This window comes from Watersipora subatra, chromosome 4 (assembly GCF_963576615.1).
Source record: "Watersipora subatra chromosome 4, tzWatSuba1.1, whole genome shotgun sequence".
Taxonomy (NCBI): domain Eukaryota; kingdom Metazoa; phylum Bryozoa; class Gymnolaemata; order Cheilostomatida; family Watersiporidae; genus Watersipora; species Watersipora subatra.
The window spans coordinates 24,380,277-24,406,602 of NC_088711.1; the positions used below are offsets into that span (position 1 = coordinate 24,380,277).

General features: G+C 34.9%; 1 protein-coding gene across 1 annotated transcript in view; it reads right to left on the bottom strand.

The window, feature by feature from the left end:
* Positions 1-26,326, bottom strand: part of LOC137394074 (E3 ubiquitin-protein ligase rnf213-alpha-like) — a 67,470-nt gene that overhangs the window by 16,712 nt on the left and 24,432 nt on the right. The window contains 28 exon segments of the mRNA XM_068080793.1: positions 1,558-1,657; positions 3,037-3,216; positions 3,500-3,643; positions 3,977-4,223; positions 4,395-4,675; positions 5,271-5,625; positions 5,896-6,069; positions 6,359-6,456; positions 6,603-6,714; positions 6,953-7,143; positions 7,286-7,492; positions 9,606-9,757; positions 10,939-11,071; positions 11,999-12,209; positions 12,911-13,040; positions 13,220-13,406; positions 13,621-13,790; positions 13,898-14,094; positions 14,257-14,399; positions 15,292-15,486; positions 17,203-17,332; positions 18,157-18,357; positions 18,491-18,667; positions 19,066-19,259; positions 19,371-19,512; positions 22,343-22,582; positions 23,747-23,884; positions 24,339-24,511. Coding sequence (XP_067936894.1) covers positions 1,558-1,657; positions 3,037-3,216; positions 3,500-3,643; positions 3,977-4,223; positions 4,395-4,675; positions 5,271-5,625; positions 5,896-6,069; positions 6,359-6,456; positions 6,603-6,714; positions 6,953-7,143; positions 7,286-7,492; positions 9,606-9,757; positions 10,939-11,071; positions 11,999-12,209; positions 12,911-13,040; positions 13,220-13,406; positions 13,621-13,790; positions 13,898-14,094; positions 14,257-14,399; positions 15,292-15,486; positions 17,203-17,332; positions 18,157-18,357; positions 18,491-18,667; positions 19,066-19,259; positions 19,371-19,512; positions 22,343-22,582; positions 23,747-23,884; positions 24,339-24,511 — 5,002 coding nt within the window.

A 26,326-nucleotide genomic window follows, 5' to 3' on the forward strand; every position in this document is an offset into this window, starting at 1 on the left:
TGAGATATTTGGGTGGATACTTTTGTTTTCGCTCATAACTGCGTGGACCTTTGTTGTTATTTTGTGTGTGTAGACTACGGCCCGGTCTCGGCTTCGGCAATATCTCCGCTAAAGGACACCTGTGATCAATGTAGCCAGTCGTACTGAAGAGGGACTCACTTGCCACAGATGATGGAGGACAGGCTAAATACCGATAAGCCACTGGGGTTACCGTATTTTGTACGATACAAACGATACATTGTATCATCAAGATCAAGAGAGTGATAGATAACTTTATGCATCGACTGCTTAAAGTACTTTCGTAATGCTGGTAGATAGAAATATTACACTGCATTCTTGTTTCCCATCTTTGTTATCTTGTTCGTGATTGCCTGCACTAAATCCTATCGCTGTAATTGCGGAAATACCGCACTTTGTAATTACCTCCTGACTAAAGCAAAAATTTTCCTCAGTTGTGTTGATGTTGATCAGGCTATAGACAAAAAAGAAACTGTGTGGCAGGCTCGGAATCCATTAGGTAAAAGTAAGGAACTTGCAGCTGATGATTTTTATTAGTGTAGCAGCCTAAAACATTGTTTTCTGCTAAACAGTTGATCTGTAAACAGTACCTAAAGTTTCAGATTTTTTAAGAAAAGATCGGCTGATACTGATTCAGATACTTAACACCCATATCGGCATGGATACCGATACTAAAATCGGGGCAACTCTAAAAATAACATACTATAAAAGGGTTTAAATGTAATTGTGAAATAATTAGCAAGTAATAGCTAAATTAAGTATGTTTTGCTGCAATTACAATAAAAGATGATTTGGTAATGATACAATTAATACGAAAAAAGAAAACAAAATAAAAATCCTGAATATGTTGAATTAATAATAACAATTCTTGCATAGAAGTGTGTTTTTATAAAAAAAAAGGTTACTGTTCTACCAGAAGCTATCCATCAAAACTTTGAATATGACGATACTGGCACCTCTCGATACTGGTACAAGTGTAAAAATGAGATATCGGACTGTCTTTGTCTGACTGAACGGAAAGAGAATGATGTCAAGGCTCATCCTATGGAGATAATATAATTTTCCGCGTGAAAAGAAATGGCCTTGACCGCGAATATAGCAATTGAACCTTACGAAAAACCGAAAATACAAGTTCAAAAACGAAAAAGCGTCGTGTTTCATAGAATTAATAGAATTCATAGAGTTTCAAATAATACGTCATTTAGCGTGTGTATACACTATACGGTATATGATAGTGTCTTTGACCAATATGCCTTGTATAGCTCAGTGGTTCAGCGGAAGGGTTTAAAACTTGAGGTTGAAATCTTTGTGAGTTCAACTCATAATGCGTAGTTTTAAATTTCAAGATTTTAATAGCCATAACTGAACAAACAAACAAACTTTGTGAAATTTATATATAGATGAAAAGAATATGATATGATAAATATATACATGTATATATACAAAGAATGCTAACAATGTTTTGTGTAAGAGAATCCACAAGTTTACCTTTTCCTAGCACCAATTTCTCATTGTCAAAAAGCAATTACCGGTACTCACTGTATGGAGTAGGATTTTCACCAGAAGTCTGCATGGCTTTACGAATCATTTCCCGGTTGACCTCATAGTGATTGTCTTCCATAGTAGGCAGAAAGCGTTGCTGCAAAACAGCTGCGGTAGAAATTTGTGAACTATAGACAGAAAAGAACTAAAATAACATACAAAACAGCATGACAATGCAGCAAATCAGTAACTAATGGGCTGTGCTTTGCGAAAGCACATTTGTGCTTATTGCTGTTTCTACAAAAGTAAATCTTGGCTTATTGCTGTTTCTACAAAAGTACATCTTGGCTTATTGCTGTTTCTACAAAAGTATATCTTGGCTTATTGCTGTTTCTACAAAAGTATATCTTGGCATATTGCTGTTTCTACAAAAGTATATCTTGGCATATTGCTGTTTCTACAAAAGCACATCTTGGCTTATTGCTGTTTCTACAAAAGTATATCTTGGCTTATTTCTGTTTCTACAAAAGTATATCTTGGCTTATTGCTGTTTCTACAAAAGCACATCTTGGCATATTGCTGTTTCTACAAAAGTATATCTTGGCTTATTGCTGTTTCTACAAAAGTATATCTTGGCTTATTGCTGTTTCTACAAAATACATCTTCGCTTATTGCTGTTTCTACAAAAGTGTATCTTGGCTTATTGCTGTTTCTACAAAAGTACATCTTGGCATATTGCTGTTTCTACAAAAGTATATCTTGGCTTATTGCTGTTTCTACAAAAGTATATCTTGGCATATTGCTGTTTCTACAAAAGTATATCTTGGCATATTGCTGTTTCTACAAAAGCACATCTTGGCTTATTGCTGTTTCTACAAAAGTATATCTTGGCTTATTGCTGTTTCTACAAAAGTATATCTTGGCTTATTGCTGTTTCTACAAAATACATCTTCGCTTATTGCTGTTTCTACAAAAGTACATCTTGGCTTATTGTTGTTTCTACAAAAGTACATCTTTGCTTATCGCTGTTTCTAGCAACGACGAAACGAGCTGTGCAAAAGTATTTCACTTCTGCAAAGAAACAAAAATAATCTGCTAGAGTGGTTCTCAATGCAAGTGTGTTTTCATAATCCTTACATGTGACAAAGAGTCATGCGTGTTTATAAGCTTGAAGTTATATTCTACATGCGATCTTTAGCGATATTTGACTGACACAGTAATTTTTTTAATAAAAACCTGCGTTTGATCAAGGTAACCTAAAATATTAAAAGTATCTACATAGAATTCGGACCACAGCTTTTGCTGATGCATCAGCACGCATGCACTCATCCCATGCTATCCGATTTGGTCACCATGTACTATTGCATACACCAAACAAAACAAAAACTACAGGATTCTCATAAAATTGTGAAGAGTAAACAAATAGAATTCAAATGCCTTAGGTGTACCCAAATACAAACTCTTACATATATAGAGAACCGCAAGTGCTTTAAATAATACATGAACAGAGCATTTATCAATGTAAGTGAATCTCACTGCAGCCTGCAGAGGCTGGTTGACAATCTCAGCAAGTGGGTTGAGATCAGCCTTAGGACCTGTTCCACCCAAACAACTGTATAGGTTAAGAATCAGCATGCTGAGGTTGATTCCCTTTGACTGTTTAACATCCATCTCCTTCGGAAGCCCATCAGTACGCATGAACATGGCCAGTAGTATCTGTTGTTAAGAAATGTACATCATCATCATACAACTGACATCTCTACATATCACTCAGTTAATGAGTTAATAATACCTATATGAACAAGTTTTAACTACGATAGTTTCAGTATTAGTGTAATAAATGCCAAAAGTTTATACAATAATCCAGCACTGTTCAGTGACGAACACATTTCCGGTGTCCAACTCTAGGCATACCTACCCCTGTTCTGTAGCATTTTGCTTTAACATGTTCTATAAGATTACTCTATAGTACTAGCAGTGTTTACTATCACAGGATTACCTTATGCTGATTAGACAAGACAGGATTCAGCTGTTCCAGCAATTGATTTCTAACAAGCTCTGATACAGGTGTTCGTTGTACAAGGGTACGGGTGACTCTAGTAAAAAGCACCTGTAGCATCGTGTCATCCTGCTGGGCATGTCGCTGCAGAAGTAAAAGAATAGTCTATACCAGGTGTATTAAGAGATACTATGATAGTGTTATAGCCATGTTTTGATCAAATTTTGATTATTAAATTACAATATGTTCTTACTGCCTTTCAGGCGTAATTTTCTGTGACAACAAATTAAAATTTTTTGTCTCTTTGTTAACTTTGACTAGTTCACTTGCTATTCAATAGTTACTGAGGCCAGCATGCAGCTAATTTGCAAAAGAACAGCAAACAGCTAGAAAGAGCTTAATAGTGATTAATTGATGCCAAGTTCAAACTAGTACAGACTAGAACTAGTTAAGAAACTAATATGTTAGGATAGAGACCTCCTTGAGTTGATTAATTGAATTGGCGAGTGTCTCGTCAGATGCTGAATCAATGATAACATCATCGACAGCAGTCTTTATTTCACCATATGGTTGACCTCCATATACAGACAGAATATCTGGTACAGTGAAGGATTCCAAATCTCTTTTGATCTCATCTGGTATCAAGTAGTTGAGAGGTGTTGTCATCAGATCTTTAAGGTAAGCTTCGCCATAATCTGATAAAATCTGCCTCGCAATAAACAACCTGTCGAGACAGAGAAATTCCTGTCTTTGTTCATCAACAAACTTAAACAATATGGCTTTCGCAATAGGAGAGTAGCATTCAATAATATTCATATTTATGTTTGAGTTAAGTGCTCAATGTTTCTCATCTATGTTACCCTAATATTCAAAGATAGAATTACATTGGATTTACCCAGGTTGAAGATTTCCTGATTGACGACTCCGGGTGATCAACTTTTTCAAAGCCGACTCGATGCCTGACGATGTCCTTGGGCGGATAGCTGATGTTTGGGCACCACTATGAGACCTCAACACAATCGACACACACTGACTCGTTAGACTCTGGACATGTGCTAGTCGAGTCAGGCTAGCCAAATCAATGTTCATACCCTTGTGAAGCACTATGTCTATCCGTTGTAGCAGGTGCTTGCTTAGCTCTGGGGGATTTAGCTGAAGACTCACCCTTTCAATATCCTACAGATATATGCGAGCCTCGTCTAATTTGAGAAATGATGCAATAAACTGTGTTATCGATACTAAAGACTTCAGTTCATCTTTTAAAGACTGTTTATTTGCTTATTTAAACTTTTGAACACATTTAAACTTTTGAACACATTTAAACTTTTGAACACATTTAAACTTTTAACACATTTAAACTTTTGAAATCATTTAAACTTTTAACACATTTAAATTTTTGAACACAATAAATATTTAGCTTTGAATGCATGGAACACTTCACGAAAAATAAACCAATCGAATACAGTTAGAAAACAATGCAGAAGATCATTTAAGAAACGCATTCCTAATAAATAGTTTAGATGAAGCACGAGGCAACTTGTCAATAAAACTCCGATACCTGTTCAATACAAGCATAATGTCAAAATAGCATTTGTTCTATTTTAAAGTGGTAATTAAATACATGAAAGAGTTAATCTTTTTCAAATCAAAGTTGTCATTTGGGCATCAAAAACTGATATTCACAAATTTCAGTGAAACTCAACAAATGCTAAGAGTGACATGACTATGAAATGGCAGTGCAAAGGTACTAAAGCTATCATGCTAAAGTGACCTTCCAGCAGTCCATGAAAAGAACCATCGTCTGCAGCTGATTACTGTCATCTCCTGTCCACTCAGAAAGAATACGGTTGAGATGAGTGCTGGCGGCATCACTCTGGCTGCATTGCAGCAGAAGCTTTAGTAGAAATGACCTGAGCACAGGTGTCGGATCAACAACATCAGCACTGTTGAAGAGACTAAACTGCCTGGTTTCCGTATTACTGCCAAATGTTACGCAGTTGAGTAGCCACTGAATGATGCGTTCCTCTGGCTCCTGCTGCCCACTAAACACCACCTCAGATACAAAGCTCATAAAGAACTTGTTTAGTCTCTGTCTGAACTCCTTGAACTCAGCCATTTTATCCTTCCTACAAAACATCAACATGCAAATAAAAAACAGAATAAGGAAACCATGTGATCTTAACAAATTGCTATTCTGCATGCAGCAATAACTAATTTAAAAACAGGCTTTCAACCATGACTTGGCTCCTATGTTGTTTTTAAAATGCATTTACATAGACAAGCTGGCCATATCATCATCACTAATTTTTAGAGCAGATAGGATCATCTTTGTTGTCCATTAACGAAAATACAGAACATGTTTAGCCTAAAATAAATTAATTGTTGTTAGTAGATACCCTAGAGTCAATGAAGGATTGAAAGTTAAATTATTGGGGATTTCCTTCCCACATTTTCTTTCAGAACAGAGTGCTTGCTGTTCAACACAGACATCGCACAGGAAATGGCTGCAAGGCAAGATGACCGGTGAGTGAAGCTCCTGGAGGCAAGAAGGACACCTTTTAGGGCAGCCCCTGCAAAACATCAAAGTGTAGGACTTAAAATGGAAGGCAATAAAGATACAAAAAAGTGTATTAACAAAGTTGTTGGACCACTAAGTTTAAAATAGCTGATGTAGCGTTACTAAGAATGAATTACTATATAAATGCACAAACTCTCCTGTGCTAAGTACGTAGTGTGAGTAAACATAATTTAGCAACTCGCTGAAAAGAAACCATCTAAAACACCACGGCCATTTTGTATATACAGGTAACTCAGGATGCTCTTTGAGGAGAAGAGTTTCATAGCATAGTGTACACCTACTTATACAGGCCTTGGACTCCTTCCATCACTGATTGTACTAATGAGGTAACAACCTGGTTGAAATCATCCCACTCATGAAAGTTCACTCTCTTGACTGTCTGTAGTAAAATGTATTTGTAATGCTCACTTTTCAGCCGTAAAAAGATGGCAGTAAAATCTAAGTAACAAAATCAGCAGTTTTATTTGTGACAAGTGCAAAATGAACTTATAGAAACACCTTCGGAAAAATAAAATTAAACTGTACCTTCATAAAAAATGCTAACTTGTGTGATTTCCATTTCCCGTCAACTTTTGGGCTTGACACAATTACATGAAGGACATAAAGCTTTTTGACAGTGAGTCGCAGCCAAGCTTCCCTGGAACCATTTAGACATTTTATTATAATATACAAAACAATGAACTGCTCTCGGGTGTAATCTAAAAAATAAATGCAAGCAGATAGGCAGTATAAGTTTGTTAATGTTTTTCTGCAACAGTAGTCAGCCACTAGTGCAGCCCCTCAATCTGGTACACAAGTTCATTCTTAACTCCAGTGCTAGAACATGGTTAAGTCTGCTACTATATAACAATTATAGGAGTTGACTGAAGATTTACCTGCAAGCATGGAAGGATGCGAGATAAGCATTATTGTCTTGATATCCATGCAAGATATCATCTACTATCAGTGCACATCTCTCTACATAGCAAACCCACTTCTTTGGTGAAGCTAGGATTTGAAGCAAGGAGATTTTGGAGATTTGGTCAAGCACATGGTACAGCGCCAGTAAATCACATGCTGGAAGCACCTACATAACAAACACCAACAAGAACATACAGCAATTATTTGCAGTCTGTTGCTTACTTAGAATGAATAATCACAATTTCAAAGTGATACTCTCCAGCTTGTAAATACAAAGTTACCAAACAGGTAAACTCTAGATAACCAACTTCTGCCTTATCTGGTTGTTCCTGTAGTTGATTCTGTTTCACTGCAGCAGTCACATATTGCTCAGATACAGCACAAGCAAGTACAGCTGTCATTCTGCCAAATTCAGTTTTCAGCTTGTGAAACTCCAGGTGCACATGCACAAATGTCAACTTGTTAACACCCTCGAAATCCTTACTCATGCTTTTCATCAGACAGTTGACAATCACCTACAAACAATAACTAGTTATTAATAAACAGACAGTCGACAATCACCTACACGCAATAACTAGTTATTAATAAACAGACAGTCGACAATCATTTACATGCAATAACTAGTTATTAATAAACAGACAGTCGACAATCATCTACATGCAATAACTAGTTATTAATAAACAGATAGTCAACAATCACCTACAAACAATAACTAGTTATTAATAAATAGACAGTTGACAATCACCTACATGCAATAACTAGTCATAATATAGACAGTAGACAATCACCTACATGCAACAACTAGTTATTAATAAACAGATAGTCGACAATCACCTACATGCAACAACTAGTTATAAATAAACAGACAGTCGACAATCACCTACATGCAACAACTAGTTATTAATAAACAGACAGTCGACAATCATCTACATGCAACAACTAGTTATTAATAAACAGATAGTCGACAATCACCTACATGCAACAACTAGTTATAAATAAACAGACAGTCGACAATTACCTACATGCAACAACTAGTTATTAATAAACAGACAGTCGACAATCATTTACATGCAATAACTAGTTATTAATAAACAGACAGTCGACAATCACCTACACGCAATAACTAGTTATTAATAAACAGACAGTCGACAATCACCTACATGCAATAACTAGTTATTAATAAACAGACAGTCGACAATCACCTACAAGCAATAACTAGTTATTAATAAACAGATAGTCGACAATCACCTACATGCAATAACTAGTTATTAATAAACAGACAGTCGACAATCACCTACAAGCAATAACTAGTTATAAATAAACAGACAGTCAACAATCACCTACATGCAATAACTAGTTATAAATAAACAGACAGTCGACAATCACCTACATGCAACAACTAGTTATTAATAAACAGACAGTCGACAATCACCTACATGCAACAACTAGTTATTAATAAACAGATAGTCGACAATCACCTACATGCAACAACTAGTTATAAATAAACAGACAGTCGACAATTACCTACATGCAACAACTAGTTATTAATAAACAGACAGTCGACAATCATTTACATGCAATAACTAGTTATTAATAAACAGACAGTCGACAATCACCTACACGCAATAACTAGTTATTAATAAACAGACAGTCGACAATCACCTACATGCAATGACTAGTTATTAATAAACAGACAGTCGACAATCACCTACAAGCAATAACTAGTTATTAATAAACAGATAGTCGACAATCACCTACATGCAATAACTAGTTATTAATAAACAGACAGTCGACAATCACCTACAAGCAATAACTAGTTATAAATAAACAGACAGTCAACAATCACCTACATGCAATAACTAGTTATTAATAAACAGATAGTCGACAATCACCTACATGCAATAACTAGTTATTAATAAACAGACAGTCGACAATCATCTACAAGCAATAACTAGTTATAAATAAACAGACTGTCAACAATCACCTACAAGCAATAACTAGTTATTAATAAACAGACAGTCAACAATCACCTACAAGCAATAACTAGTTATAAATAAACAGACAGTCAACAATCACCTACATGTAATAACTAGTTATTAATAAACAGACAGTCGACAATCACCTACATGCAATAACTAGTTATTAATAAACAGACAGTCGACAATCACCTACAAGCAATAACTAGTTATTAATAAACAGATAGTCGACAATCACCTACATGCAATAACTAGTTATTAATAAACAGACAGTCGACAATCACCTACAAGCAATAACTAGTTATAAATAAACAGACAGTCAACAATCACCTACATGCAATAACTAGTTATTAATAAACAGACAGTCGACAATCACCTACGTGCAATAACTAGTTATTAATAAACAGACAGTCGACAGTCATCTACATGTAATAACTAGTTATTAATAAACAGACAGTCGACAATCACCTACATGTAATGATCAGTTATAAATAAAAAATGTAAGCAAACTTTTGGTTGACTATATTGACCAATGTAAGCTAAGATATAGTTTGTAAAAAAAGAAGGAAAGCATTTAATTTCGCAACAAAAGATGATGTGGTGATTCAATAACTATTGTTCAAGGAACCAATCATTTTAAAGTTCATCTTACCCAGTGCTCATTGGCATCCCTACACGGATGAGACATGTAAATGAAATCCTCGATATAGGTCCCGAGAAGCCTTTCATAGAGAGACTCATCCACAGAGTTGATGATGCTTCCGATAGGGCTCTGTTCAAACTGACTCATTAGTTGTTCAATGCCTGTAAAGATATTAACATGTAAAAACTCCACGGCTGTCTAGTAACTACCAAGTAATTAATGAATTTAATGCCTTTGTGACAAAGTAGTAGAAATACAAACCAAAGCAAAAGACTCCACAAGAAGTAAGAAAATGACCCTAAAAACGATCTAAATCCTAGTAATAATCTACTAAACCAAAGTTAACTATATACTAGTAATGATCTACAAAACACAAGTGGGACTATACTAGTAATTATCTACTAAACACAAGTGTGACTATACTAGTAATAATCAACTAAACACAAGTGTGACTATACTTGTAATAATCTACTAAACACAAGTGTGACTATACTAGTAATGATCTACTAAACACAAGTGTGACTATACTAGTAATGATCTACTAAACACAAGAGTGACTATACTAGCAATGATCCACTAAATACAAGCGTGACTATACTAGTAAGGATCCACTAAATACAAGTGTGACTATACTAGTAATGATCTACTAAATACAAGTGTGACTATACTAGTAATGATCTACCAAACACAAGTATGACTATACTTGCTACACATGCTTGACAAGATACACTGAGACAATTCAATATGATCCATCTGTCAGAATGCACACATGAAATCTAAATGAATAACACACACAGGCGCAAAATTTAATTCAGCATTCCTCTAAAGCACACTTGTGAAAAATAGCCTCATTTCTAAAAAATAGCTGTAACACAAGGCCGCTGCAACTGAACAAAAACACAACTTGTCCCGTTTCATCTTTCAACACTGGTTACATTAACAAATATAAAAATTAACTGTTTTTTAATTTATAATTAACTTGGCTGTAATTTAATTGAATCAAAATTAATAATTCAATTACACATCTTTACCTTTAACTCTCTTTTGGAAAGGTCTTGTTCATCGTATGCTGCAAATTAGGGTCCTCCATTTATGGTTCCTGATTTCATGACCATAATTGTCGCAATAGCAAAAGGCCACACAGTAAACATACATAATGTCAAATATAGTTTCTAACATGTGTAATCAAAACCCGAATCTTATCAGCGGTACTGCAATAATAGCCTAAATGGCCTTCATAGCCCCAGCCTTAATGGTTTATTAAACAGTATCTGTAATAGTTCATTAAACAGCAGCCCTAACAGTTATGTTTAGCAATTAGCATGAGATATTATATACTTACCTATAGCAGAATTTACTGAGGCAGATATCAGCTTGTCTATTGCTTCCTTTGCCAGCCATGAAAATGGGCAATGAACTTTGAATGGCATCTTTCCAGTGTTGAACTCTTGTATCTTGTAGGATTTGGGCAGTCGCTAACAAAACATAAAGATACACTAAGGTATGGTGCCTGATATACAATACGTGAAATCTTGCTGATTTTTGACAATATATTTTTATTCAATTTAATTCTTCAACCATTGCATCGTAGGTAGACATTGTGACTGAACATAAATGGGCTGCATGGATCACCATATAAATTTTAAGTAGATTCATCTGCTAAACTACTGATCTCTGCCGGTACATTTAAAGTAATAAACCACCACTAGTTTCAGATGTTCTTCAAACAATTCCGCTACCCAAATATTCATGAAATCTAATAAAGCAACAGACAGTGGAATGCTTTCTGTTTTATATGAAGATAAATTAACCAACTTGTTAATAAAATGTTACTATTGCACTATCATGAGAAGACAAGTTCATTATCACACTTTTCATTATTTTGATGTTCTATTAAACAGTTTGTAATATTGTCTTTGGATCGCCAAGAAAAAGCTAAACTCTCTCAAATTATTTTATCTAGACTTAAAGACAACTGATAAAACAACTAACAGATACAAAAATTTAGGAACTCATGTGAATAGCAGGCTAAAAGATACACTTATACATTTGGGGTTATAAGGCAAAAGCCATATGATGCCTTCTATGGGTTGTTGAACAGTTGTATCAGATGCCTTTAAAAAACAATAAGCTAGTAGCAAGAGCATGAACAGCATATGAAGTTTAACAGAATCATATAAACATGGATTTCTATTGACAGTACCTAGCGATCGACAAGAGTTGTCTTACTACAGTGCCATAATAAGCAGCTGTACTACAAAAGCAAGACGATCAAGAACTTTTATTACCACAGAGAAAAAGTAGAGAGTTCTATCACAAAAGCACCACAAATAATTGAGGAAAATGAGGAAAAAAGTCTACTAAAATGAGGAAAAAAATGCTATTGGCAAAGAAGGACTCACTGATGTAACCGATGAATCAGCACCACTGCGCCTGGTCAGATGGTCAAAGGTGAGACCAAGTTTGTCAGAGTTAGCAAAGATTTGTAACCATAGACACTTAAAAGGAGAGTCTGAACTCAACAGCTGCAAGTTCTCCTTTACATCCACAAACGATACAACAGCAGCCAAGGCTGGTACAAAGGCTCTCTCTAGAGAATCTTCCAGAGCGTGTCTGCAAAAGAGAAAGCCAAGTCAATAAAGCTTCAATAATGCAATAGGATGGCTAAAACAGAATACAAAGATATTTGAATATAGATATAGATATATCGATGAACGATTAAATTATATTATGATTATATTTTAATTGCTTATTATTACTAATCAGCTTGATAGATGTACTTACTGTATGCCTACTCCTGGCTATTTAAAAAAATCACTACCATTACTCATAAAACGGTTGAAATCTGCCTATTGCAGAACTTGACTGCTCCAAATAACTAGCTGAATACAATATATTTTGAGTTGATTCTATAATGTTTGTTGTTATCTTATAATTTTTGAAAGAAATTAAGAAAATTCACAAACTAAAGTTTTAATCCTACAATTCACTAAAAGAATGAAGATTGTACGAAATTACTAGATTTTCTAGTTGCTAAAGCGTCAGCAAAGTACGAAAAATTTATGGTGGACCATCAACATTGCACATCAACAAAAGGTTTGACATCAAATAGGGACATCACCTATCAAAAAGAGACATTACTTATCAGAAAGAGACATCACGCATCAGCAGGAGACATGAAATATCAGAAGAGGACAGGGCATATCAATATAACACATGAAGTATGAAAAAGTAGAATACTGCAGCAACATGTCGACTCTCTGCTGACTTTCGCCTAAACAAAACATTTGAAACAAATATTGAATAAAAATTACCTTAATGTCTCCGATTCTTTCATGTTGCTCGCTTTTGCAGCATCAGCCTTCACCCAGTTATACCTGTAGTGTACCTCCTCTTCACTCCTCAACAAACTGTACACACTTTTCACAAACAGCTGCGAAAATTCTCCTAACAAAAATACATTATAGTAGTGATCTTATAGAATAATGAAGTGATTGCATGTAAACGTGTAACAACCAAAATTTATGGATCCTAGAAAATGACACTAAACTAAACTGAATGATAAATGTATGAAATTTGATGACTTAATTTGTAATCACTGAGCCATTCCAACTATCTGCTACCTTGAAGATCATTTAACAAATTCCTCAGAAGCTGTAGTCTCCCCTCATGATGGTCAGCCTGCACGACTGAGACTGCTCGGGGGAGACAATTGACAAGGAAGTGGTGCATATCTTCTTTCAACTGCTTGTTCACACCGGTCGGCTGCTGTTTCTCCCACAACTCCTCAAAGTCAACATCTGGGTCAACCTATAATAAAAAACTGAGTGGTGCATATTGGTTTACTGAGAACAGTCTAGCTAGACTTCAATGATAGTTGGAGACGGTGTTGTAGCGTGCCCTAACAATGAAAGCAGAACAAGATTTATGACTACTAACTTGGCAAATTTCATACTTCTGACAAGAAATAGTTGTAAAATATATCTTAAATTTTCTATAAGCAATTCAAAGTAGACCATCATACCTCAGATTCTTCTAGTAAAGGTGGTAAATCATCCATCTCTCCATCTGTTTCACCTTCCAGTAGGCAGTTTAATACGGCACTAGGTTTATGATTAAGACAGTAGTCAAGAGAAGGCAAGTACATATCAGATGATTTTGGATCATCGATGTGCACACATCTCCATTTACCACCTGTCAACAACAAGATCTACAGTGCATGATCTAAATAAGAATACTGCTGATAGTCATGTGACCATCTAACCAAAGTAGAAAAACTTATGTAGTGTTCTCATTCTAACCTTGGTAGCCTAAAAACTTGTGCCCTCTAGGTACATTTAGTAGAAGCAATGTGTGGGTGGGTGACGGAAGAGCCTCATTCTCCCGCTGTATGATGTAGCGAATGGAGTCTAAGAACTCAATGTTCTCATTAGCAGACTCACACTGTACAAGCAGCACTCTCATCTTTTTCTGCTCACTTGCTTCTTTGTAAAAGGTTCTGAAAATATAACCAGAAGTTGAAAGGCTTTGTACACTCAAATTGTATAAAAGGTATTTACTAGCTACTAATGCTCTGTCAAGAGACTCTGATGTGAAGAAGAGTAGTTTGAAAAGCAAGTCAGGTTGTAATATGTTTTATAAAATATATACATAGACCCACCTGATCTTGTCTGTAAACTGGTCCTCCTTTGCAAACTCTCTGAGGAAAATACTTTCAATCTTATCCAAAGGAAACGTTGCCTGAAGACTGTCTTTAAGTAGCTTTGTGTCTCGGGTGCTCATGAGTTCGGCAAAAGATGTAGCCTTGGTAAAATAGCATTTAAATTAAAATAATTTGAAAGGTTAAATTAAAAGATAGCAACAAGGGTGTAGCCTTGGTAAAATAGCATTTAAATTAAAACAATTTGAGAGGTTAAATTAGAAGATAGCAACAAGGGTGTAGCCTTGGTGAAACAATATTTTAGCAAGTTATAAAACTCATTCTTAAAACTCGGAAGACGTTTAATATAATTCCTAGGTGAATGGTTGCTACTGCTACTATTCATCTACATGTAGTTTATACAAAAAATAAAACCTTAAGGACTATCCTAGGTAATTTTTATTGCCGTTGATCATTTTAAATGATAGCTCTCGCATACATATGCCTTCATTATTGAAGAATAATGAAGATAAGATAAATAATTTACATATACTTGATTCAACGGAATGAGTGGTCCACATTGGACAGATTATATTTTCCATTGTAATTCCTTATATCTGAAATCAGCTATATTTGAGATTTATTTAAGAAGACTAACTAATTCGTTTTTATTAAAAGATGATCTTTGAATTAATATTAAATTTTCAAGAATGATAAAGAGCAATATGGATATCAAAGCCTTTTATTTTATTGCTACAATAACAATTGTTCTAAATGTGCCAACTTCCACACAATCACAAATTTCTGTACATGCCATTAATAAAATGACTAAAATGTTCAAACTAAAATAAAAACCTCAAAACGCTTTAGCAAATTATTCACCATTTTCTCATGCATACTTTGGAGGTATCCATCTTTTATCGAAGACTAATTTTTACACGTAGAATTTATATTCAAAAGTGAATGCAGAAAATATATAAAATGTGTAAGAAAAAGCTTCATATGCAAAAAGAATTAACATAACAGAATTATAAATTGAGTTTCTCAACATCAAACCTGAATAAGTTTAGATTTGTGTCCTCGGTCACTCAACTCAAAGCACAAATACTGCAATAGCGTGTCATGATGCTGCTCATTCATGTAAACTCCTTGTACTTTTATAGCCTCCCTACTCAGTTGAGTTCTCTCCAGCCGTAGGACTGCCTCTCCTGTGGCGCATTGCAGCAAGTGAAACTTTGCACTTTCAAGAACCTGTCAGTACCATAAAGTTTATGTCCATGTTTAAAAGGGAAAAGGTCGGCAATGGCCAATATTGCTAAGACTTTGATTTTACAAGCAGGATGCCCTTAGTCAGTATAAAACTCAGGATAATGTACAGGTTTACAATAGGGTACTATAGATGATCAGCAATGTCTAGTCATGCACTTCCAACTTTTCACTGCCTATCAGAATGTCAAATACTAGACGCATTCTCTATAACAAGCAATATATACATGTTGGTGTTACAGCATGATCTGTTTTATGAGTCGAGGGCAAAATATAGGTTTTGCTGCAAATTGAATATGTTAGCTGATTTATTTTATATTTGCTTTGAGGCAGATGTCAAGACCTAAACTGTCCACTTATTTACTAGCACAACAAAGTTGGAAAAATGCAAAAATTTGACAAAAATCTAATTTAAGTATTTGAGAGCAGCTTAATAATATTAATTACTTCAAAACTTTGATAATGGATATATGTACTGTGATATGAAATTCAAAATGCAGAGAGGGAGGATACGTAAAAAAGGAATGAGTTAATGAGGAAAGAACTAGGCCTGAGCTTCCTAGATGTTGATAGCTAACTAAGAATTATACCTGAGCTCATTAGATGGGAAACAGATAAGGCTTGATTGTGAGTGCCTAAGATGACAATATATAATTTTCAGTGTTGGTATGTGTGTCCCTCCAGCTATAGGTATTAAAATCTTGAAATAAAGATTCCATACCGCAGAAGATTTGATCTCAGACTCTCCCATTTGTTAGTCCGACGCCGTACCAATTACACCACAGAGATTGATTTGCTCGCTAGCCGATATATGTTGCTATATGGGAGCCAATACCCAACGGTACTACACAGGTTGATTGCATAACATCACGGAGACGAATAGCTCTCATTAGTAAGCTTACTCAAATTTTCAAGAGGCAATGTGCCAGGCTAATAGCAAATGGCAAGTAACTCTCATTACTTCTCATTGTTTATAAGCTGATTTTTAATACTGGGAAGTAAGGCCGGGAAGCACAGCTAGTTTATATATAAAGCTAAACTATAGTTCCCTAGATAATAAGAGATGTAGAAACCTAAACTGGAGTTCCTTAGATGATTAGTGATGTATAAGACTAAACTAGAGTTTCTTAGATGATAAGAGATGTATAAGACTAAACTAGAGTTCCTTAGATGATAAGAGATGAATAAGACTAAACTAGAGTTCCTTAGATGATAAGAGATGAATAAGACTGAACTAGAGTTCCTTAGATGATAAGAGATGAATAAGACTGAACTAGAGTTCCTTAGATGATAAGAGATGTATAAGACTAAACTAGAGTTCCTTAGATGATAAGAGATGAATAAGACTAAACTAGAGTTTCTTAGATGATAAGAGATGAATAAGACTAAACTAGAGTTCCTTAGATGATAAGAGATGTATAAGACTAAACTAGAGTTCCTTAGATGATAAGAGATGTATAAGGCTAAACTAGAGTTTCTTAGATGATAAGAGATGAATAAGACTAAACTAGAGTTCCTTAGATGATAAGAGATGTATAAGACTAAACTAGAGTTCCTTAGATGATAAGAGATGTAGAAGACTAAACTAGAGTTCCTTAGATGACAAGAGATGTATAAGACTAATTTAGAGTTCCTTAGATAATAAGTGATGTATAAGACTAAACTAGAGTTCCTTAGATGAGAAGAGGCACCTAAACTTACCTGTTGGTGTTGAGGGTCCCCCTTTATTTTTACTTTACAGTCTTGTACAGCAAGGCTAACAGCAATAGCAGTAGCTTCAGTGCTGTACCCAATAAAAACTGTCTCAAGGCTTGAATTACCAAAGTACTGCCTACAAAATGTGCCATTTGACAATTCACAACTAGAAACTGGTGTAAATAATCCAATATGAAACAAATACAGAATACCCATTGAATTTGGTGTAAGCATGTAGTGTTCATCAAGTGTTGACAAGTTGGGCAACTGTAAGTAACTTAGCACTCTAATTAGAAAGGTAACCAGACAAATGGTTTCTGTTTACTTTCGCTCACATTACGAAGAATTAACTGCAACTCTTAGCTGTCTCGTGAATACTGTTTTCTCATATAGTATTTTAAGGATGCTCTACAATATTTCCATAGTCTGAATGCAATGGCCTTTTCAAAAATTTGGGTCAGATATGCTCATGTGTATATTATTTAAAAACAGTTTATTCTGTTGCTGACTGAGACGGTCTACCAAAGATTACAAATTGCATTGCCGATAGGCAAAAGGATAAAATGGACAAGCTTGTATTTGCTGCTGACAGTTTCCTTTTGCTTTGATGCTATACAATAAATGCACATAATGTTATAATAGTGTATATATAACCATGATCCAGCAAATATAGGCCTTTAAAAATCAACTGCTTAGTTCAGAACTGTCGGAAGTGACCAACAAATATGTTAGCCTCCAACATTGTTAAAACATGTACAGTTAGAATAACATAAATGCTGTATTGGACAGCATAACTGAAGATAAGTGATAAGATATAACTGTGATAAACCAATGTTGCATTATGAATTTAAAAAAAAGTGAAATATTCAATCAACCTAAAATCTTCGATTATGAAAGTGGTTAAAGCCAAAATCATCTATGTCTCATCTCATGAAAGACTTGATGATTCTGGCAACAAACCTGTTCTCCAATGCCACGTAATCAATCATCCAGGGAAATTCCTCTGACAATTTTTCATCACACTCGGCTACAGGGCAGTTCAATGAGCCATTTTTGAACATCTTCTCTCGACAACACTGTCCAATGAAATGCTCACATGGCAATCGGTATGGCTGAGTGAGCTCACCTTGGCAGCCCTCACAATTGTCCTTGCACACATTTCTGTATGACAATTATAGCACAGTTTAGAAACTGGTAATTTTTGAAAAATGTATAACCAGTAGTAGTCTCACTACATTGACTGCTTGCTCATAAAATATCTTAACATATATGTATTCTAGCTATTAAGAAAAACCTGTGAAATGGAGAAGGTTTCACAAAGTTCATCGCCCATTCCTCTAACTCCTTTTTGATTTGCTTCTGGTCAGCTGTGAGGAATGAGGTTGCTGAGACATAATGTTTCTCTAAACGGTTGATAAGAGGAATAGGAAACTCTGAGTGTACCTTGTTCTTGTCAGCTATTACAACCAGCCTGCAATATTGGATTGAAATAATGAAAAACAAATATAATATACAAGTTCTGTGTCTTAACTATGGTTGTGCAGTTAGAGCCTGTCAAATATTGCTAAAGAAATACTTTAATGTTTATCAGAAAATAAGAGATACACGTAGAAGCTCAGTACAATGATGATGTAAAGAAACTGTATATACAGTATTTATTTTTGACAGATTGTAATGTTAATTTGCCCTCATCATCCATGATATTGCTGGTTGAAATCCTGTGCTGTGTAATGAGAAAAACAATTTTACATTTTATAATTTGTTAGCATTTCACACTTGCCATATAACTGCTGGTGTGTACTTTTTACTAAATCTTTAAAATTCTAGTCAATACAGCGGCAATAAACAGCTGTATTTGAAAGTCACTACCTGAATGCGTCGTGGACAAATGCTTTCACACGGTGTGTTCCAAGTCCGATGTCAACAAACTTCCTGTCTCCCCAAGTAGAGAAGTACTGGTTGAGTGCATCGTACAAGCTCTCATAAAGGTCATCAAGGTTGAGAAGGACAACAGGCCTCCCCATGGCCATACAAGTCTTTATCCTGTAGATGTTGTGGCAGATCTAAAACAATGTTACACAATTACAAGAATCTTGATAGGAAACTAGTAAAATGAAATGTTGAAGCTACTACAATATCCTAAGAAAATGTGCCCTAATACGAACATAACACACCTGTGTATAAGAAACATCATCTCTAAATCTGCTTCCAAAAACCACCTCTGGCTGTTTCTGATCCTGAGAGGCAAACTGATCCAGAATAATACTGAGTACACCAAGGTTTTCTGTCAATATCAGGAGGTAGCGACTCTCCATTCTGCAAAATATCACTTCCTCGGAACTCGGATATCAATATATAAACCTGAACAGGAAGGCACTCAGCAGTGGATGAGATACTAGCATACAGAGTTTCTGTTAGCTTAGTGAAAGGAAGGGTACAGAATATCAATTGACATAGCAAAAACGGACAAAAAACTCAAAAAAAATTCTACAATTTCCATTTTCATAAAAATTTCCACATTCTTTTCCAAATGAGTACGTAAAATTTTCACTATGTAATGATAGTAAACCTAGTAGATGCTGTCTAAACTGAAAACTCACTTTGAGGGTATGAACGTGTTAGCAAGCTTTTAATGGCAATATTGTTCAGGTAAATGTAAAGGAGTTTTGCACACCCCAGCATGCTCTACATTCCCAAAACGAGCATTGACAAAAACATAAACAATACCCTAAAGAACTACTTTTAAAATTTCAATTATTTTCAAGCATTTTCTTGCCATGCTAGGAGCACTCGCATAATCACTTGGCATTTAAAGATGTAGTTGCGTCAAAAATGAAATTAGGACCCATAAAAGGCTAAAACATCAGCTACAATTTGATGCCATTTTTGTCTTTGTAGACCAACCCTGTCCAGAGATATATGCGTTTGAATGAGGCCCTCTGTTAAAAAGCTCACGTTCCAGCGGGTGCCAATTTCGTGACGTAACAAGCTTGTTATCTGAAACGAAACCACGAGCGATAAAAATGAGGTCGATTCGTTAGCCAATCATGCGTGCGAAATTTTTATATAGGCCGTAATAAAGGTTATCACTCGTAAAACGCGTTGTCTGTGGTCTCGAAGATTCTCATCGTTGTTTCTGATTCAACGCGTTTCAACAATTACTAAGTTATACATAGTTTTAAAATGGCTTCAAGTTCGAGCGACCGCTACTCAGAGTTTTCTGAGCAACTTTAAGTAAAATATTAGAGTAGACAGCCTATGGCCAAAGCTGACAGGCGTCAGCAGCGTTTTGCTGCAGAAGAAGACAGAATGGAGGTAAATTAACTTAGAGTCTTCTATACTTTAGTAAATGTAATATTTTTTATAGTCATAAATACATGTACTAATTAATAAAATGATAATTCTTTGCTATCTCCAATCATCGTTTCATAGCTTATCTGCCGTTTTACCTAGCTATAATATTTTTTTCGAATTTTCTTTGGTAAATTAGAGTCATGATTACAAATTATTTTCACTCGTAGGAAGTGGGTAAAATCGATTGATCATTGCAAATCTTTAATTTCCAGAACCAAAGCTTCGAATCGTTGGCTTGGCGTACTTGCGCCTTTATTAAATGTTTATTCGTTTTTAAAATTACACTCGCAATCTATTCAACTCCCAATTTGGAAGCTGTCAATAGATACGCTTTAGAATGACATATCTATGAATGACATATTTATTGCATCTACTTTGTTTACATTTACTTGTTTTACTGATTACAGAATGTTTATGTCGTCCCACCAGCCGAAGAAGCTTTGTCAGTGTGGAAACTGCCATAAAGGAGAAAGCGAGAATTGAATGCGTGCTGGATGATGTTTTGTTGAGTTTGTTGCAGTAGATGAATTTGTCTTATTGTATCAGCTAATACTATGTGAGTGGCCACGACTTGATGAATATCTTTAATAAAAGCTTTATGCCGAGATGAAAATATTTTTGCTTGTAAAAATTATATAATAAAATAATATTGTTAAAGATAATGCAAAACATGATTTGCAGAATATTGTAGTGAATCGGATATGGTATATGGGTGTCCGCAGAACTGAAGAATGTGAGTTCAAATCCAGTTTGCAGCAGACTTCTCATCCTTAAAACTCTATCCCTGTCTATATTCTTTTCAAAGAGGTGGCTTGCTTATTTCATTAATTTAGTATTCGGTAAGAATACTACTAGCAATGATATACAGCAATGTATATCATTGCTACTAGCAAGAAACTAGTACGTAGGCAATATGTAATAGGCGACATAATGTGGGCGGGGCTTATGGGAGGCTGTATAGGGTAGCTGCAAAACTGCTGATACAAAGACCGCGTCCTACATAAAGTGACTTGACAGAATTACCGTAGACCGGTAGAATTGGTAGTCGGTACCCAAATGTTTAAACAACATTTGGAGAAAGTGAGTAGAACAAATTTTCAATTTTCGTTATTTGAGGCCTTTGAAACATTCATAATAATGCATCTGTAGCAGGATTTAAAATTTTATTCTAGCTAACATGAGCAAATACAAAATAAGATATATGCCAATAGAGCCGCGTAAGACTAGACTTTTATCGCAAATAGCCGATGTGAATACGAGGGATAGAGACAGGTTGCCAAACGCGTGACATCATTTTTGGCGAGGCTGGGCACGTTTTTGTGGCCTGAGCGTTTTTACGGCGATCAGATTTTTTCGGTTTTAATCTTCAAATATCTTGGCAATGCGATCGCGTAACACAACAAACAACATATCAACTGATAGAGAAAAAAAAATGCTTTCTTTTAAGATCAACTTAAATTTTGACGCAACTACATCTTTAATGCTCAAATGCTGTTAAACCTTTATTTATTTACACCTTTACAAGTCAAACATGGCTAAAGAGGGTCTGGTTCTATACTCATCCAGCTATCTTATTGTCATTGACAAAAAACAGCAAACCATGCGATTGATGTGCTAATGCCTGCAAGCTTTTTATATAACAGGCATAAAACGATCACAGCAGACTTACATGTAGCAGTTGGTAAGTTTATAGAAAAAGAAACTAATGTACAATACTAACTTTGTTATTTCCTGTCTTTTTTATTATTACCATCCAATCACTGAAAACATACATAATTAGTTAACCTCTTACCCTTTGGCAGCAGTGTCAAATCCTGACAGGCTCGACCGAATGAGGCCTATCGGATCTACAGGAGGGCGACCATCTTGATCTGACTCTAAAGTTTTGAGGGCAGGACACTCCTCACTGAATATTTTCATTGGGTCAAAGTCGTCAGGATCAAATCCTCCAAAGTTCCGTCTCACGCTGTGCTCTATTCGATTTCTACTGAGTGTATCGGCAGCGGCAAAGTTTGTCACCATTTTCATTAAACTGAAAAAGTAATAGAATAAAGTAAAACAGCAGACAAAGTAAAATAGTAGATTAACTAGTCATGCGCTCCAAGTGACGTAAAATGTTTAATGCTGAAAACAGTAGCGACTGAAAGTATAAATTTTCTTATACTTACGAAGATGAAAACTTGTCAGACGAATTTTGCTGCCGATAATCAAGTAAATATTCACTGCACCTGCTTCATTTACCTATTTTTTGTATTTAAACCCCGATTTGTCATTTTATCTGCTAGTAAATGTGCATTTATTTTGTGTACCATACACCAGCACCAGCTATCCTTTCATGGCTCACTTTTAAAACACGGCAGTGAAGAAAGTCACCATAATATTGTGATTCTTCACCATGTTCTGTGGTGGCGAATTCAAGGTTTTAGGTTTTTCATAATTAAAATTCCTGCTACTCAAGTGAGTAGGTATACAGTATATGTTTTACAGATTGGTAAACTGTCAATTCTAACTTGTACTGTGAGGCAATGCTCTCTTATCACACAAATATTATTTGTTTCTTTCTCATGTGATAAAACCTAACAGAAATGGCTAGCTATTACACAAGTAACGCTTTTTGATCTGTAAACCGAGTTTACCATATACTAGTATGTCGCCATGCTTAAAGGCAAGTATACAATTTCTAAGGATTAGTTAAGAAAAATGATCTGATCGTATACAAAATTAAACTGTTTGTATCTACTTACAGCCAACAATATTCTTTATAAAATCTTCATTTCCCTAAATATTATTCTCAGGTTAACTGAGAGAATTTCAACTCATATATGTTGCTAGCTGCTGGGCAAGTTGTATTTACTCTATTTACTTGTTGTATTTACTATTTATATACTATATATACTATACTCAATTATAGGCTTAACCAACCTGTAAAATGATCTGTATAGAATACATCTAATACTGAATCTACTAAATATACTTCATGCTACAATAGAAGATGCAACTATGACTTTTTGCTAGGGCAGCTCAAAGTAGCTTTAAGGCTGACAAAAATAGAAAGATAATTTTCAAACAAAAGACTCATTGAATAAGTTCAAAACAATACTAGTTAGTGCAAGATGTTGCAGTAGCATTACTGACACAATACTGTCACTGCGTATCCAAGTAAATCCTACCACAACTAATTATAGGCTTAGCCAACCTGTAGAAGTCACGAAGGCCAAAGAACTCTGTCAAATCTCGTTCATCTGGTTTTTTAGCTTGACAGATCCGCAAATAGGCCTTGGCTAGAGGCTCTATGTACTGGTCTGTTTTACTGCGAGACTTCTTGCATATTTCCCTACAACAGAACGGAGTCATGTAGGAGTATCCCACAATAGACATGTCTAAATATTTGTATCATAATATCCTTTGCCACAAGTTATCACATGTCATCGTGGTGACCACTTTGACAAAATATCTACATTACTATCTTATAAAATGACACTAAAACAGTCTAACAGTCTAACAGTGAGGATACAATAAAAACAAATAATATCTGTCCAACTGGAAAATTATGTGTTTATTTCTAACTACGAATGCAAAACCTTTCAAAGCTTTGGCTTCTAGCACGACCAGCTCTACAGCAACTGTATCAAATTTTGGCAAATGCATGTCACTAATGCATTCAGTTTTAAGTATCAAATCTTCGGTGACATTGTGAAGTCAATACTGGCACTTCCATTGGCTCTTATTCTTAAAATCATACATAACCAAAAAAAATATGATTATAATGAAGTGGAAGTGATACATACCGTGCAATATCTCCCAGTTCATTTGGTTCTGGGGTTCCTCTTTGCACAAATATTCCACGATTCATCTTAGCAGGATCAAGAGCCCAGTTGGAAATTCCAACAAAAGCACACTTCATGTATGGCTCAGGTTCCTTGTTTCCTTCACAACCATTCTCCAGCAATGGGTGGAGTGCCTGAACCCGCAAGAAATATATCTAGTATTTTGTGACAACTCTATTTTTCATTAACATGATATGTTCATGCAAGCACCTATTTACATGTATATGTACATATTTAGAAACACCCTGAAAATATGAAGTGACAATTCTAGTCACATGTTTGAAAACTTAAAAAAGAGTCTGATGCCCAGAAGTTTTATGAGATGACATATACGCTGCTTAAACTTTATTAATTTATGAACTGAGACGGAGCTGGATAAGGTGAGAGCTACTATATGTCTCCGCAGATAGGCCTATCTCATATATAAGCCGACTCTGGAAAAACAGTTCTAGAATCAGAAAAATTATAAGAATTCGCATATAAGCCAACCCTATAAAAATCATACACTCAATCTGTACCTATAAAAGCAAAAAGTTGTTGAAGTCAAGCAGCTTTGGTAGACAAATTACAAAACGTTGCTGATAAGTAAGTAGTTGTATAATTAGCCTATCATATCAACACTCAATCAAAAGGAAACAATCATCGGTTTACATTGAGCAAATGAAAAACCTGTTTGCGTGTCACGCTGACTTTAGTTTCGCTTTGAAAAGAGAGCATTTTTGAAGGCTATTTCTTCTTTGCAATGGTCAGACGCATTACAGCTACATAAGCTGCACAGCTACAGGTTTCACAAATTGTAGATCATTGAACGCCTGATGAACAACTATTGGGCAATGGTAGCAGTGACGGTAAGTATTTATTTTTAACAGTAACAAAAATGCAGTAAGCTATAATAATAGTGGTAACTCATCTGGCTTGGACACGCTTTACTTGTCAACAATGGCAATATGAAGAGGATAAAAAATCTCCGTATTCATTCTGCAACACATTTGTGGCCTTCTTATGACGTCAGATGGTGTAAAATTTTGTGATAATTAATTTGGTAAAATGTTATGATAACTTATATGCGCCAATATCAAATATTTAGTTTTCCTGAATATTTAATTGTCTAAGTAAAATATTTATTTCGTAGTAAACGAGTTAATAATGGTGGTAACCATTTTAGTTATGTTTTACTTTTATTAATAATCGTAAAAAATGTCTCAAAATCATATAAATTTATTAAAAATTGCTATTTGAAATTTATTAGAGTTTGCTTTCAATCAAAGTTACGTGGGTAGAAGCCTGACCCCTTTGTACGGTTAACTTGATTTTGCGTTTTAGAATCGGCTTACATGAAGAGATATATGCATATGGTACATACCTTATTCCAGAGCAGCTTTTAAATAATAATACTTTATATTGAGAATATGATGCTCACTTTGTATTGAACCAATAATATTTATTTTGTATTAAACAAATGATACTTTATATTAAAAAAATAATACTTACTTTACATTGAGAAAATTATACTTCATATTGGGAAAATTATACTTAAGCAATAATGAGAAAGAGATAATTAATTACTACTGTGAAAATATTGTCAATTAAGTATTGTGGTAATTAAAACTTAATTACTACTGTAATTCTACTGTGAAAACTTTACCACTGAGAATCATGATCCACAGTTGTTAATAATACTTTATAATTACCTTCTTCTGGCAATATAAAACTTTGTTTAACTTTGAATAAGTCTATGGTATGTCCAGAAAAAAGTACAGATGGTTAAAAAGGACCCAAGCAATAAAAAATTATAGCACTGCTATATCTTCATAAAACTCTCAAAGATTTATATTAAGGCATTAAAAAAAAGAAAAATTAAGTTCAGTTACAAGCAGTGAGACGAGCATGGAGCTGGCATGGAAGACAAACTATGTGCTGCTGATGATGAATGACACGAAATGCTTATT